Here is a 15,069-nt window from a genome sequence, read left to right on the forward strand (position 1 = left end):
GGCAGTTGTGCTGTCATCATCACGCAGCAACAAGTGCCATCTCTTCACAGTGATTACCATGGGCAGCATGACATCGACAAGTCTCAGCTCCTGAATGGAGTTTGAGGTTTGGTAAGACTCATTGGTTTGGTCAACTATTAGGAGTAGCCCCAGGTCAATGAAAAGATGCCTTTCAGAATTGTATGAAACTGAACTTTAACACAGGACTAGCCCAGGACTAACAGGGGTCTGCATCCTCATTTTACGCGCCTCGGTGGGCACATTATTTGTTCATCAGCTCCGCCATCAATTAAGCCCAGAGCTCGACTGTGTGTCCCATAAAAAGGCTGAGAGCTGGGCAGCTGGCCACGGTGGCATTCTGTGGACCCAGTTGACCAGAACCTCGGGACACACATCCTCCTGTTACACTTCCTATTTCTGTCCCATAAAAGCTGCGCCCATTAGTTTCAAGAGGACTTTGTCACTCATGTGGTCACTGCTTACCCTCTCTTAAAGCACTGTCTATCCCGGCTGAGGGACAATTACTCTGCATTCACTGAGAAACAGCAAAGTGACAGGTCCTAATGTGCAATTATAAAGTATAACGGTGCTATTAATTCTAAAGAAGTATATTATAACATACATTATTTACCATATTCTATGCTAAAATTTCTGATGAATAGACATATAATATCCACAGTACAATGATTAGACCTATATGATGATGCAATTATTTTAAAGGGACAGTTCAAATTAAAATTTAAGCTCTGAGAAATGGAACGCTTCAGTCAAATAAACTGGAAACACTGGTTAAGTCATCGCAGCACATACACTTCATAATTAGCTAAAAATAAAGTGCACAGCTTGCATTGCTCTTCTAAAATGTAAGTAGAGTTGTGACCTATAAATAGTCTTGCATCGTGTACGTCCTATTTGCTACGCTAGCTTTAGTGTAATTACAACCCTACGGACCCCGACTTCAGCATGATTAGACAAACAACTGCTTGTCTCATGTAGAGAAAAACCTGAGACTCAGCATTCCAAAAGAAACACTCTGAATCAGACACAAGTGCATGAAACAACTTGAAGCAGCACAATTACTCCTCCATCTACCTGCAGCAATTACTTTCATGATAATGTTATATAATACAAAAAACATTTAGTCTTAGTTTTGCTTCAGAGCTGAACAGACAGCAGCATCCACTAGAGGGCGAGATCCAAATTTAGTACTTACTCTAACAGAGGAATACCTTGGTCATCTTGAGGTGGACACCTTCGCCACTCAACCACAGCCCAAACATTTTATTTCACATTTTGGTGATTAAGCCAAGGTTCACATTCAGTACAAATGTCACTGAATATGCATGTTGCGGTTCAGTGCGGTGCTTTAGGACATGCACATTCAATACTTTGAAATGTCACATATGAGCTTCTCCGTGCGATCTTAAGGTCAAAAGGTTGTGGATGTGCTCCAAAACAGAGAACTAAACATGAGACACGTGGCAGGCAGTTACATCAAAGACTGGTAACATCTGCAACACTTTAACAGGGGCACGTTCCTGAATGAAACAAACAATGCAATAAAGTCGTAACCCTGCTGAGGAAACTGCTACTGCGGAGAAGAGGGATGCTGCCTGAGGACAGTCTACTTTCATTCACTCAAATTGCTGTTCCAAAAATCCTTGTTGAGTGCTGACTATGGCTGAATTGTTATTATTTATTTGCATACTTGTTGATTCATCTGTGCAGGGACCATGAAGAACCAGCAGGAGTCAGAGTAAGGTCCCGATCAGAGAGAGCGCCTTCAAGCAGCCTGGGTTGGCTTTTTAAAAATTATTTATTTTTTGGCTTTTTGACCTGTATTTGACAGGACAGGTAGTATGAAAGGGGGGTAGAGAGGAGGACATGCAGCAAAGGGCTGCACTCGTACTCGACCCTGGACCTCTGCTAAGGACTCAGCCTATATGGGGTGCAGGCTCTACCAGGTGAGCTACCAGGGCATCCCGTGCAATTGTTCTCAAAAAAAGCATCTTGCTCGCTGCTTTTGTCTTGCTAAGCACCTCACTTTTTTTGCCAGAGCGCTTTGAACATCTAGAGCTGAAAAAAAACTTCCACTCAGAGTGAAATGAAGTGCCCAGTGTTATTGCCCTTTTCCCTCCATTGTCCAATCAGATGAAATGAGAAGCGGGCCTTCTTTAGTGGCAATGACAACACATGGTAGCATAACTAACGTTAGCCCCCTTTCCTCGAGGACCTAGGCAAGCTGCAAGACACACTAAACAAATTACAGCCTTTTTGGCTTTTAGCCTTCATTTTGACAGGATTGGGTTGGATTCAAAACCCGCTGCCATTACGGCAAAGATGTAGCCTTAGTGCACGGGGTGCCCACTCTATCAGGTAAGCTACAGGGCGGCCCAGCCTCAACTACTTTCTAACATTTTATCATCTGTAGTTAAGCCCGACAGTTGACAGCAGATTGTCAAACTCGTCCAAAAATACGCCTTCAACCGACCATCATCCAGGCAAAGCTCCTGGACAGCTCCTGGACCAGCTGGTGGTACTCCCTGTGATTTCTCCTCTGACTGAGAGTCTCATGTACACACACAGATCTCCATTCTCCAAGTTCCCTCCACCTGTCTATTTTTAAACAGATTTTAAGGTACAGATCTGTGAGTTTAGTTCACAGCAAAATAGCAGTTAAGATAAAGATGGGTGCACAAAATGCGCTCTGTCTGATTGGGGTCTAAGGCAGCGACGATAATATGATCCCTCACAGGCTCCCCACTCCAGGAGTCTTACCCGATGTCTCTGTGATGCTACATTTGTCCTTTTTTTAAAGCAATGCTAATCAATATTTGTCTATTATATCATGATCTCATAAACACTTTTTTTATTGCACATACATTTTATAAACAAGAGCAGACTACCGTACTTCATTACTGAAGTCGAAGTTTCTGATTTCTGATGGGCCAATATTATAAAGTATCATATATGGTAACTGCTGTGTGACAACAAAAAATTGCGCAATCATTTGTACAGCCCTAAGGCACATCTGGCAAGTTTATAAAGTGGCAAAAGTTTGAGCTGCGCATTTTGTCATTAAACATGTTGCGCCACATTGTGCTCTGTTCAGGCCTGAAGGTGTTAGGTGCCATTTCCTGTGTCAGGGAGAAAAAGTCTTGCTATTTTACCCTCAGAAAGCATGTTGGGAGTTCAGAGCAGCACTCGTTTAAGAGTAGTCAGGACTCTACAGCAGATATAAACAGTACACAGTGTGATTGGCTCACCATGCTGCCAGCCAGTGCTGTAGACAGTCGGTCTGGGCACTCCTCTTCAGATCCCTCCCTCTCCTACTGTCTACTGGGCTCTGCCGTGCCAGCGATGGTTCCTGCCAACATAAAACACACTACCTTCAGACACTGGGTGTGTGTGGGCGGTTGCGGAGTGTGTGTGATTGCGTAAACGGCTGAATTCCAAAAACCAAAGCTTCCTTGGTTTAAAGTACAGCAAGCAGAATGAAAGCTAAAACATCTTATTTTTGAAAAGCCTGGATTTACTTTACATTTTTATCATTCACCACAAAATACCACAAAATCCACCACAAAATCCCCACAATGCAACACCTCTCGCAAGACTGTGTTGCACAAAGAGCAATGGTTAACTTGGGACAAGGAGTACTCTCTATAAATCAGCTCCAATGAACGTAAACACACTGCTGCAGACAGGCGTGCAGGCACACGTGAGAAGTCTGGAAACCTTGGAGCAGATTGACCCGACCTGACCTGTGGGAGAGACTCTGATTTACAGGAAATGCAAACTCAACATTCCTCATCAGATTGTGAGCAGCCAAACAGATAACTGGAGGTGTGGATGGCAAATTAGGACAAACTCCACAACTCTACCACACACACCTAACACACAGAAAGGTGCTCCAGAAGTGGCACACTGAGGTGGACCTCTGAAACTGAAATCAACTCTAACACTGGATATCTGAACCATGGCTGCACACAATAAAGCAAGACAATGAAGTGAAACATTGTGCAAACACTTAAATGACTGTCATGAAAAGTAACACTCTGATATTGCACTGCCTGCTCTTCCTGTGTATATACAAGCAGAGTCAGGAAGCTCGGTTTAATAAGAGAGTAACACACACAGGCAGCAAGACAAAACAGGCACATAGTGTTCACTTCCTTCTGTTTAGACTTAAACACAGTGGACACAAGGACACAACTTTAAACTGGATCAAAGTTCTTGCTGTTCAGTGCTCACTTCCCTACACTTCTTTTTTTTTTCCAGACACACCCCCTTTTGCACACAGCCCCACAAAAAGAAAAAATTACTACTCTCAACTCACAAAACACTGTTCCCAAAGTTGACTTCTCTTACCTGTACAAAGTGCTGAATCTGTTCACTGCAAACTTTCCCTTGAAACTACTTTGAAAGGTTGAGTTAAAGCTCAATACCCAACAGAGTAGCAGTAGTCTTCGTCTCCCAAACACACACTGGTTGTAATCCAGTGCATGACATACCTCCCTCCCTCCCTCCCTCCCTCGCTCTGTCTCTATTGCTTACTCTCTTTCCCTCCCACTCTCTTAGTGCCAGGCTTCTCAAAGTGAAAGAAGCCGTACTACAGAGGACGGACTGTCTACATTTCACTCACCTCCACTTGTGACTCATTGTATCAAAAGTGATGGCTTTCATCACTAATTGGACGTGAATGCTGAAACCACCACACGTAGGCAATCCGTCATAATTGCTTTCAATAAAGCACAATACCACACTCTGAGCAACATGAGTCACCTACTGACTCAACAAAAAGTATAGTGTCAGATAATTCAACTACAGAAAAAGAACTGACAAAGTAAATGTAACGAGGTGCAAGTTAACAAACACACTAATTAAGCAGAGAAACGATCAAGTAAAGGACGTCGAGAGATCAAACTAATAAAGCTGCGTTAACTGATGATTTGGCCACTTGGTGGCAGAAGAACTTCAGCGCAACCTGCTATATCATTGTCTTATATTGTGATGGCTAACATGTTCACTTGCAATTGACTGTGGTTGTGTTTCTTGCCATCTGATGAATGTAGGTCCAATATTGACTTTACTCGTTTGCCGGATTTGGACTCAACCAACCCCTGAGAAACCGATCTGGGGCCATACTCACAAAGCTTCCTACTACTAAGAGTTGCTCCTAGTGACAAAATTCTACGAACATTCTTAAAATTGAGACGCTGTCTTAGAATTTCACCTCAAAGTTAAAGGCGCTGTATGTAAGAATGTGGCCAAAACGGTTACTGCACTCAAATTCAAAATACTGCCGCGAGTCATGTCCACCCCCCTCCCCTACAGATTCGAGGTTGCTGGACAGCAGCACGCTGGAGACTGATTTGTTTGCCCACGGGATCTTCGGTTTTCCAGCGGACCGTTCAAGCAAGTCCGGCTTCTCTGCTGCTAATGCTGCTGCCGGGATACAGCTGAGGAGGAGCCGGCTACCAGTGTTATGTACCGGGACACTGCTAATGCTGCTTGCCGTGCTGCTGTAGCTCAGTCGTAACTGTAACTGATGGTGAGACTCTACTGACTGTGTGACTGGTAGACGGCGGTGGGTGGCGCAACAGGCCAAAACACAAATTCAAAACATAAACATGATTTGCGGACTGTTAAAATGTTTTTTAAATGCGAATATTCTGGCTGTACTATTGTTGTCAGTGAGATCAGTATGTTATATGAACATTATTCCTTAGTCTCTGTGACATATTGGGATGATTTTACGACTATTTGCTTTAGATTTCTTACATATAGCTCCTTTAAGACTAGGTCCCTGTAAAGAAAAAGTTATTCACCAAGCAGCTTTGGTAGCTCTAACTGCCTCTCTGTGCACCGCGCTCACGTGTGCGCACTTGGGCACGAGACCAGCAAAAGCACGTGAACACACACGAACGTGGTGCCCATGTCTCATGGTGTCGCGCAAGCGCGCACACATGAACGTGGTGCACAGAGAGGCAGTTAGAGCTACAGGCTACAATGAGGCTACGTTCACAGTCAGCAGTTCATTTTATTTCCACTGGGTGTCCACATCTTGCAGGCTCACAAAAGGCTGTGACAACCAATCACACCTGTTAAATAAGTACATCATACCTAGCCTCGCGTCACCAGGCTCACGTAAAGTGAAGAGCCTGGTTCCATTCACTCTGAATTTTGTCTGGATTCTGGTTCCGGTCTAGAGAGTGGATCCAGAATTCACCAAATTCACCAAAGTAAAAGTGTTCACCAAAGTAAAACTTTAAATTCTGGCGCACCATCGATTTACAATAAAAGAAAAAGGTTAACTTAATGGCTTAGAGCTTTTCTTGTAAATTATATTCTTTAAATTAAAAAGTTTCACCGCATTTTTATTAGCTTGGTGCTTTTATTTTGACGGAAAGGCGCATCCATCGAATTCTGGATCCTGTCTCTCTCGCCCTGGTTCCAGTTCCTTACCAAAACGGCCACTAAACGGTCCCAGACTACATCATACCTAGCAACAGGGTCAACCACACCTCCTCACTAAGGTAAAAGTTTCTGTCCCTTCCTTACTCAGAGTTGCACTGAGAACATTCCTAAATCACTCCTAGGCTAGGACTCCTTACTAAAAATGTTTAGGCTAAGTTAGGCGCTCTGTGAATATGGCCCCTGGATCTTAAGCTAGATGTTCACATGCTAGTTGCTCACTTTGTATGCAGGTTGGTTCTGGGCAGGTAGTGTAAAACAGGTGCCTGATGCTATCTGAACCAGGGCTGTAGCAATCAAGTCTGGTTTGGTCTGGCGTCCAGTCTCAAGACCCCTTTTTGGGGTGTCTTGCATTTGTTTTGGTCTCATACTTTGTTGGACTGTGAATTGTCTTGGTGTCAGGTTGCTCTGTTTGCAGTCTCTCAACCAACACTGCTGTGTTTTACACAAGCACAGCATGCTAGCTTGGCTAACAGCAAATACAAATGCATATTGGAGCGACAGGCTGAAGCACTGTACTGCAGCATCTATGTACAGTACAGGCCAAAAGTTTGGACACACCTTCTCATTCAATGCGTTTTCTTTATTGTCATGACTATTTACATTGTAGATTCTCACTGAAGGCATCAAAACTATGAATGAACACATGTGGAGTTATGTACTTAACAAAAAAAGGTGAAATAACCAAAAACATGTTTTATATTCTAGTTTCTTCAAAATAGCCACCCTTTGCTCTGATTACTGCTTTGCACACTCTTGGCATTCTCTCAATGAGCTTCAAGAGGTAGTCACCTGAAATGGTTTCCACTTCACAGGTGTGCCTTATCAGGGTTAATTAGTGGAATTTCTTGCTTTATCAATGGGGTTGGGACCATCAGTTGTGTTGTGCAGAAGTCAGGTTAATACACAGCCGACAGCCCTATTGGACAACTGTTAAAATTCATATTATGGCAAGAACCAATCAGCTAACTAAAGAAAAACGAGTGGCCATCATTACTTTAAGAAATGAAGGTCAGTCAGTCCGGAAAATTGCAAAACCTTTAAATGTGTCGCCAAGTGGAGTCGCAAAACCATCAAGCGCTACAACGAAACTGGCACACATGAGGACCGACCCAGGAAAGGAAGACCAAGAGTCACCTCTGCTTCTGAGGATAAGTTCATCCGAGTCACCAGCCTCAGAAATCGCAAGTTAACAGCAGCTCAGATCAGAGACCAGATGAATGCCACACAGAGTTCTAGCAGCAGACCCATCTCTAGAACAACTGTTAAGAGGAGACTGCGCGAATCAGGCCTTCATGGTCAAATAGCTGCTAGGAAACCACTGCTAAGGAGAGGCAACAAGCAGAAGAGATTTGTTTGGGCCAAGAAACACAAGGAATGGACATTAGACCAGTGGAAATCTGTGCTTTGGTCTGATGAGTCCAAATTTGACATCTTTGGTTCCAACCGCCGTGTCTTTGTGAGACGCAGAAAAGGTGAACGGATGGATTCCACATGCCTGGTTCCCACTGTGAAGCATGGAGGAGGAGGTGTGATGGTGTGGGGGTGTTTTGCTGGTGACACTGTTGGGGATTTATTCAAAATTGAAGGCACACTGAACCAGCATGGCTACCACAGCATCCTGCAGCGACATGCCATCCCATCCAGTTTGCGTTTAGTTGGACGATCATTTATTTTTCAACAGGACAATGACCCCAAACACACCTCCAGGCTGTGTAAGGGCTATTTGACCAAGAAGGAGAGTGATGGAGTGCTGCGGCAGATGACCTGGCCTCCACAGTCACCGGACCTGAACCCAATCGAGATGGTTTGGGGTGAGCTGGACCGCAGAGTGAAGGCAAGTGCTAAACACCTCTGGGAACTCCTTCAAGACTGTTGGAAAACCATTTCAGGTGACTACCTCTTGAAGCTCATCGAGAGAATGCCAAGAGTGTGCAAAGCAGTAATCAGAGCAAAGGGTGGCTATTTTGAAGAAACTAGAATATAAAACATGTTTTCGGTTATTTCACCTTTTTTTGTTAAGTACATAACTCCACATGTATTCATTCATAGTTTTGATGCCTTCAGTGAGAATCTACAATGTAAATAGTCATGAAAATAAAGAAAACGCATTGAATGAGAAGGTGTGTCCAAACTTTTGGCCTGTACTGTATAAGTCTAGGGTTTAACTGTTTCGCTTAGTTTTAGGGATGCACCGAATATTCAGTAACCAACTATATTCGGCCAAATATTGCAAAAAAAACCCCCACACATTCGGTATTTGGTGGAATAAGTGAAAAGCAAGGCCGAATAATAGCGGCGTGTTTTGATAACGCAATCAAACAGCGTGCCGTGACGCGCGGAATAAAATGTCGTCAGTGTGGCGATGTTTTACTCCGTCCGTCACCGCACTCGCATTTGCAACTAAAAATAGTTTTGTGCGAGCAAAATAAATCATTCAGCATGCTGTGTGAGTACAGATTTCAACCAGCAGCAGAAACAAAAGGTGAATCCCACCAGTTGTGGGTTGAACGGGGGTCACAGACACAGACAGGAATGTATTCCTGTCAAATACGGCGGCCATAGTACTTCGCGGCACAAGATAAGGCTTACCGGCGACTGAGAAGTCCGGCTCCAATAATGTCCTCTTCTTGGCGTCACGACTGCCCAAAAGTACCTGGACAGCCGAGCCGTGGCGGCACACAGGTATATGACATGTCAGAGGAGAAACGAGCCGTTCACATTTCTCACTCTGTGACAGGTAACGGACCACAAACCTCTTTACTTCTTTACTTATGGAGGGACTGCTCTTTACTTGTCAGGGGAGGAGGGTGGCTGGTTGATTTTTATTTTACTTATTTATTTTATTTTGATTCCCCCCTATGTTAATCATTTATTGATGCTGTTTTTGAAGTATGAATAAGTCAATAAGTAATTTATTCCATTGAAATATCATTGATGTATTATAGAAAAGTGATTTATCTTTTTATAAATGACAAAAGGCACATCTGCCTCATTTTCGCTGTGGTATCCTGATACTACTCAGAACCATGATATTTTCACTGGTATCGTACCGTGGGTCCCAATTTAGGTACCGTGACAACACTAATCTGGAGGGGGTTCATCTGCAAAAACTAATGAAAAACTAAACAACGGTATTTGGTATTTGGTACTCGGTATTCGGCCAAGCGTTTAATTTTATTCGGCTTCGGCCACAAATTTTCATTTTGGTGCATCCCTACTTAGTTTGCCATGTATTATGAAATTTGTCTAATTCTTGTTAACTCAACTACCTTTGGACTTGGTCTTGAGTTGCACTCCAGATCTGGGGGGTGTGCCACAAAATCATATTAGTGGGTTAGTGAGGTAAACTGAGTCTAAAACCAGAGTTTTCAATCCTACAAAGTTGGCTCTCTTTTAACCTTGCTAGATCGCCATGGCAAATCATGCTGCAGATCTAACCTGGTCGGGGCCTCACCGCTCCTTCGAGTAATGTCACGATAGTGAACATTTAGCATATGAGCGATACAATGTGAAATGTACCTTATTTTACTTGTTAAGCAGTAACGTTACATGCAACCTAACAAAGCCATGCGATTACAGTGGTGCATACTATGTATCACGTTGCTTTTTTTTTCTTTTCTTTTTAAACACCAGAACCTACAGTACACCAATGCAGCAGAAAATCTGAGTAAGAATACTGATTTATTTTCTTTGCAAGATTGTCGTTGCTTTCAGTGAACTACTGAATGTGTTTGTAGTGTTCTCTGGATCATCTGCCCACACTGGCTCTAAAATAAGCTTTGAATAAAACCACAGGAAGCATACATCACTAGTTCACTAGTATTAATTAGGATGACATTTACTTGCATATGACGTGGTAAAAAAACACCATAACATTACCTTACAATGGATTACGCTTTTATATTTGGTCCTGATTTGGTGAAGTTTTATACTGCTGGTATATTTCAACTAATAGAACACCAATTAGAAAACCTATTAGCCTATTGGTACTTATCACAGTTACAGCTGCCACAGTTTTTTGATCTTCAGGTGGTGTTGCTCTTCCGTCCTCTTGTATGCTCTCCCCATGTGCTACAACAGCTACTACAGCATTTTGTTTTGATACGTTGGCATAATGTTTTATTTTCCCGGTTTTAACAATAGCCAGATTGGAAGAACTTCCTGTGATTGGTCCATTTTACACTAGAAACAACCTGACCCATGGCTCAGTTTGACTTGGACTGAGACCACCCCTTTTTGTCTGACCAAAGTTTGGCTGTTTGGTCCAAGGGAGGTTTCACATCTGTAATTTTGGTTTGGATTAAACTGAAAAGTCCGAAAGTCCAGACCAAACAAGTTACGCATGACAAGGCCCTTAAAGCTGAGCAGCTCTAGAGAGGTATCAATGCGCAGCGCTGCATGTTAGCCATGCAATTAGTGCTTTTGAATAATATTCATCTGTATTTTTACAGTATGTGCAAACTTTTATTTCTCAAATAACTCCCCTGGAACTGTTAATCACTGTGGTTATCAAGGTGTGTGAGCAAAATTGCTATTTTCTCCATCACGGCACATTTGGTGGATGAACTCATGGAAGAGGGTACATTGTCTAATATATAATCCAAAATTCTTTCATCTTGTTTAGTCTCTCTCCCCAGAAACAAAACAGTAATGACACACACACACACACACACACACACACACACACACACACACACACACACACACACAGACAGTCTGTCAGTCTGTTTTGCCAAAGTTTTAGGGACTTTTTATCAGCTGAAAAAAAACAGGTTGTAATTCAAAACACTAATCACATTATGCTATGACTTCTCCCTTATCAATCTAACACCAGTTATAGGAATTTCCTGTGAAAATAAATAACACACTGGAGGCCGCAGCCTGGGCGGTGTCACTATGACTTTTTTTTTTTTTTTTTTTTTTTTTAAACACAATTAAATGTCTTGTCAAGGAAACAACGCTCAGATTCCAAACCCATAGTAGACAGGAGGGTGTGTACCTCTATATAAAAGGTGAAGTGTTACTATTAATTCCAGGTGCCACACCATCCTCAGCATTAGGCATACTTATGCATGTCAAATCCTGCCTTCAGATACGCTGCCAGTGCTGCTGCTGTGCACTGTACATATCACTCATTCATTAAACTAACAATACATACCTGACCATTTTAATTACAGCTGCTCAGAGTGCCTTCAATTCATATCAGCTATAGAACTGAGTATTGCGTGAAATGTTTTTATGCTATTACTAATACCTGGGTTTCTGTAGCATTATGATAACTGTTTTGATAAATCACTTTGAGGCGTATAAAATTGTTACTGTGCAAAAACATTTCTCCTTTTTACATTTAACAAAACCACCACAATCATCTCAAAAGTTACGCTTTTCTTAAGACAAACTTCAGAATACTTTGTCTAAATAAATACAGTTTAAATTTGACTTTTTTTTAATACAATAAAGAAATAAGTAAAAAGAATGGGAATCTGTGGAAGCATCCAGTGTCAGCTTGGGTTACTCTGAATATTCAACACTATGGACACAGCTATGGGCTTTGACATAAAGATAAAGTTTAGGCATCTGAGGAAAGGGGTGATGGAAGCTTGTTCGGGTGTAGGTGATGATTGTCTGTGGAGCCTTTGGTATTTTTCAACGGGGACTGTATTTTCAAATATTGCTGTATCTGAGTGATTAATGGGAACACAATTTTTTCAAATTGGTTCAGTGCTGAGTGAGAGCACTGCAGCTGGCAGCTACTAAACAGGCTGCAATGTAACATTAATGGGCAATTGTGTACCGTCAATGTACGTCCACTAAAAGTGGTTGTTTTTACCACTGACAGGCTCAGATTATTATTCTGACAACATTATGGAAAAGATCCCTACTGAGATAGACCTCTATGTTAAAGAGTAAGATCCTTTTGTTTAATCAGAAGCCCTGAAATCACTATCGTCAAACCCACCAGACTCCACCTTGATAATCAGTAATTTTATCATCATAAAACACACTAATTTCAAAGTCAACAGAAACAAAATTAAACTCACAAAAAACATCTTGGTTCATCTTTCCACCGTTTCAGCAATCACTAACTCTCTCAGTCTGGTGAGTATGGCAATAGTGGTTTCGGGGTTAATCAAAAAGTTTTTACTCTTTAACGAAAAAGGTCTATTACAGTAGGGATCCTGTCCATAATGTTGCCGGACATTTATTATAACAACTTGAGCCTGTCAGTGACAAAAACAAATACATTTAGCTGATCATCCCTCCAGCGTGTTCTGGGTCTGCCCCGGGGCCTCCTACCAGTGGGACATGCCTGGAACGTCTCTATCAGGAGGTGCCAAAGGGGCATTCTGATCAGACGCTTGAACCGCCTCAACTGACCCCTTTCGACGCGAAAGAGCATCGGAGTAGAGCTGCTTGGGGCCTTGGCAACACCTTGGGCTTCCCAAAGAGTGGCTGGAAAGCGTTGCTGGGGAAAGGGAGGTCTTGGGTGCTTTGATTAGCCTGCTATCCCCACGACCTGTCCCCGGATAAGCGGATGAAAATGGATGGATTGATGGATCAATGGATACACTGATCGTGCCCAAGTGGTTACACTGCAACCAGCTGCACCAATCTCGCTCAATACTGGACCAATTTCAAGTAGCTCCAATTAGTTAGGTAGGCGTACACATGGGAAAATAAGGTCCAGGCTGAAAAATACTGCCCGCTGCATGACTCCTTTAAGCTTTTCATCCTGTTTGGCTGTTCATGTTTTGCTTACTCTTGTTCTTATTGTATATGTTGTGTTTTTTTTAATGGTCAACTGAACACCAGGCTGAGAGACAACCGTTGTAACCTAGCCTTTTAGCTAACTCTGGTACACTGACACTGATGTCGATCAACGTGCATTGTCCCTGAGGTTAGGATGACATTTCCAGCACCAGTTTCTCTTCCTCATAAGTATAAAATACATTCCTAGTTCAGTGGGGGAATTCTCTGGTTCTTTCCACTTACTTAAAAACCAGTCCATCAAACTGGAATTTCCCAGCCTTGCCGGTGAGACTGTTAGCCTCACTAGAGCAGTGAATAACAGGTGCTGTTTGCCTCGTGAACACAACAGGTGTGAACATATGATAACAGGGATGAAGTTACCACACATGTAAGGTGAAAGTGAAAGCAGACGACAGCCTCACTACATGCTGGCACTGAACCCGGAGGCGACTAGTTGACAAACCGAAAGTGTGTGTGTGAGTGTACGTGTGTGTGTGCGGTGTTTGCAAACGTTAGCATCATGCTAGCTGCCGGATAGCAACATTACTACAGGCTCGCCTGTCAAAGTCCCTCATTTGCCAAAAGAAAACGACACAGCGGCTCAAGGTTCACACGTAAAACACAAGTCTGACAGCGTGAGAACATGTCACACACGATACATTATTCAGAAGTTACTTCGTTTTAAAATATAAATCGAGTTACTCACTCAGAAAGAATCAGCTGACACAACGGTGACTCAGTAGACTACTCGACTTCCGCATTCTTGCGTGATGACAACAGCGCCGGCCAATAGTGAGGAAGAAAACTGAACATTCTCGACCAATAGCGTTACGGAACTCGTACCGGCCAATTAGGATCGACAACAGTCAAACAAGTGAATAGCACACACCCACAGCAGAGCCAATCAGATGCCACGTAGCTCCTAAAGCGCACCAATAGAAAATCACAGCGCGGCACACTGGATACACACATACACAGTGCAGTACGTGCGTTCAGTCGCTGCCCGGCAGCGCTTGTGACATATTCTGAACAATAAATAAATACACAGTAGAGTCCAAAAGTCTGAGACCACACTGAAAATTTGTGATATTTTCACATAAACCTAAAAACAAGCGGAACATTTGAGGATCCGGAAACTTTTAAGAGGTTCTGACATGTAAAATGAAGAAGCAATGTTTAAGGTCCTGCATCAAATTTGTGGCACTGAGAGCTCAACTGCTTTGTACAAAAGGTCAGATTTCCCTTACCTGTATCCAGTGGCATAGTGGTAGTTCATGAGGTGGGTGTGCTACTAGGTGGATGGGTAGGTTACCAAGTATACTCTCCTATATCATCCTGAGACTTGAACTTTTGTTTGGTATCAATTTTTAATTTCTCCCTTTGGAATCGGTAGGATCTGATAAGTCTAAAAAACGAAATATTGTCAATGACAATAAAGTCCCAGTATCCTCAAATCAAACAGCCCCAGTGTCCTCAGACAAGATGATAAAGTCCCAGTGTCTTCAAATGAGTACTTACTAATCAAACTACAAACACTATTAATCATAAATAAACAAGTTTCAGCCATAAAATGTGATCAGGTTTTGGCTACAGGCTGAGTCGGTAGAGATGGCTGCCATCTTGTTTTTACCTGGATTAGTGTATTGTGCTCTTACTACCACTAGATGGCACAAAAAGGTGTCCACGAACGAGGACAACAGGAGTGAAATATAAGGTCAAGTAAACCCAAAATGTGATGTTCTTATTTGAGGAGGACACAAGGTCTCAGGAGGATATATTCCAATTACGTTTTGGTTGATTGGAGGGTATACTGTAAAAGGCCAGAAGAGGTGGGTATACCCA

The 15,069-nt window shown here is 42.7% G+C and overlaps 1 protein-coding gene across 2 annotated transcripts in view; it reads right to left on the reverse strand.

The window, feature by feature from the left end:
• mtmr4 (myotubularin related protein 4) overlaps positions 1–13,987 on the reverse strand; it is a 67,431-nt gene extending 53,444 nt beyond the window's left edge. Inside the window, exons 1-2 of one of the 2 annotated variants that reach the window (XM_049592139.1) lie at positions 13,934–13,987; positions 3,267–3,367 (exon numbers count right to left, since the gene is read on the reverse strand). In XM_049592139.1, the coding sequence (XP_049448096.1) occupies positions 3,267–3,269 (3 nt within the window). In that variant the 5' untranslated portion in view covers positions 3,270–3,367; positions 13,934–13,987. Of the gene's footprint in view, positions 1–3,266; positions 3,368–4,368; positions 4,510–13,933 lie in introns of those variants that run through there. The other variant, XM_049592138.1, reaches the window with a different exon arrangement.
• Positions 13,988–15,069: the final 1,082 nt, after the last annotated feature.

This window comes from Epinephelus fuscoguttatus, linkage group LG12 (genome assembly GCF_011397635.1).
Source record: "Epinephelus fuscoguttatus linkage group LG12, E.fuscoguttatus.final_Chr_v1".
NCBI lineage: Eukaryota > Metazoa > Chordata > Actinopteri > Perciformes > Serranidae > Epinephelus > Epinephelus fuscoguttatus.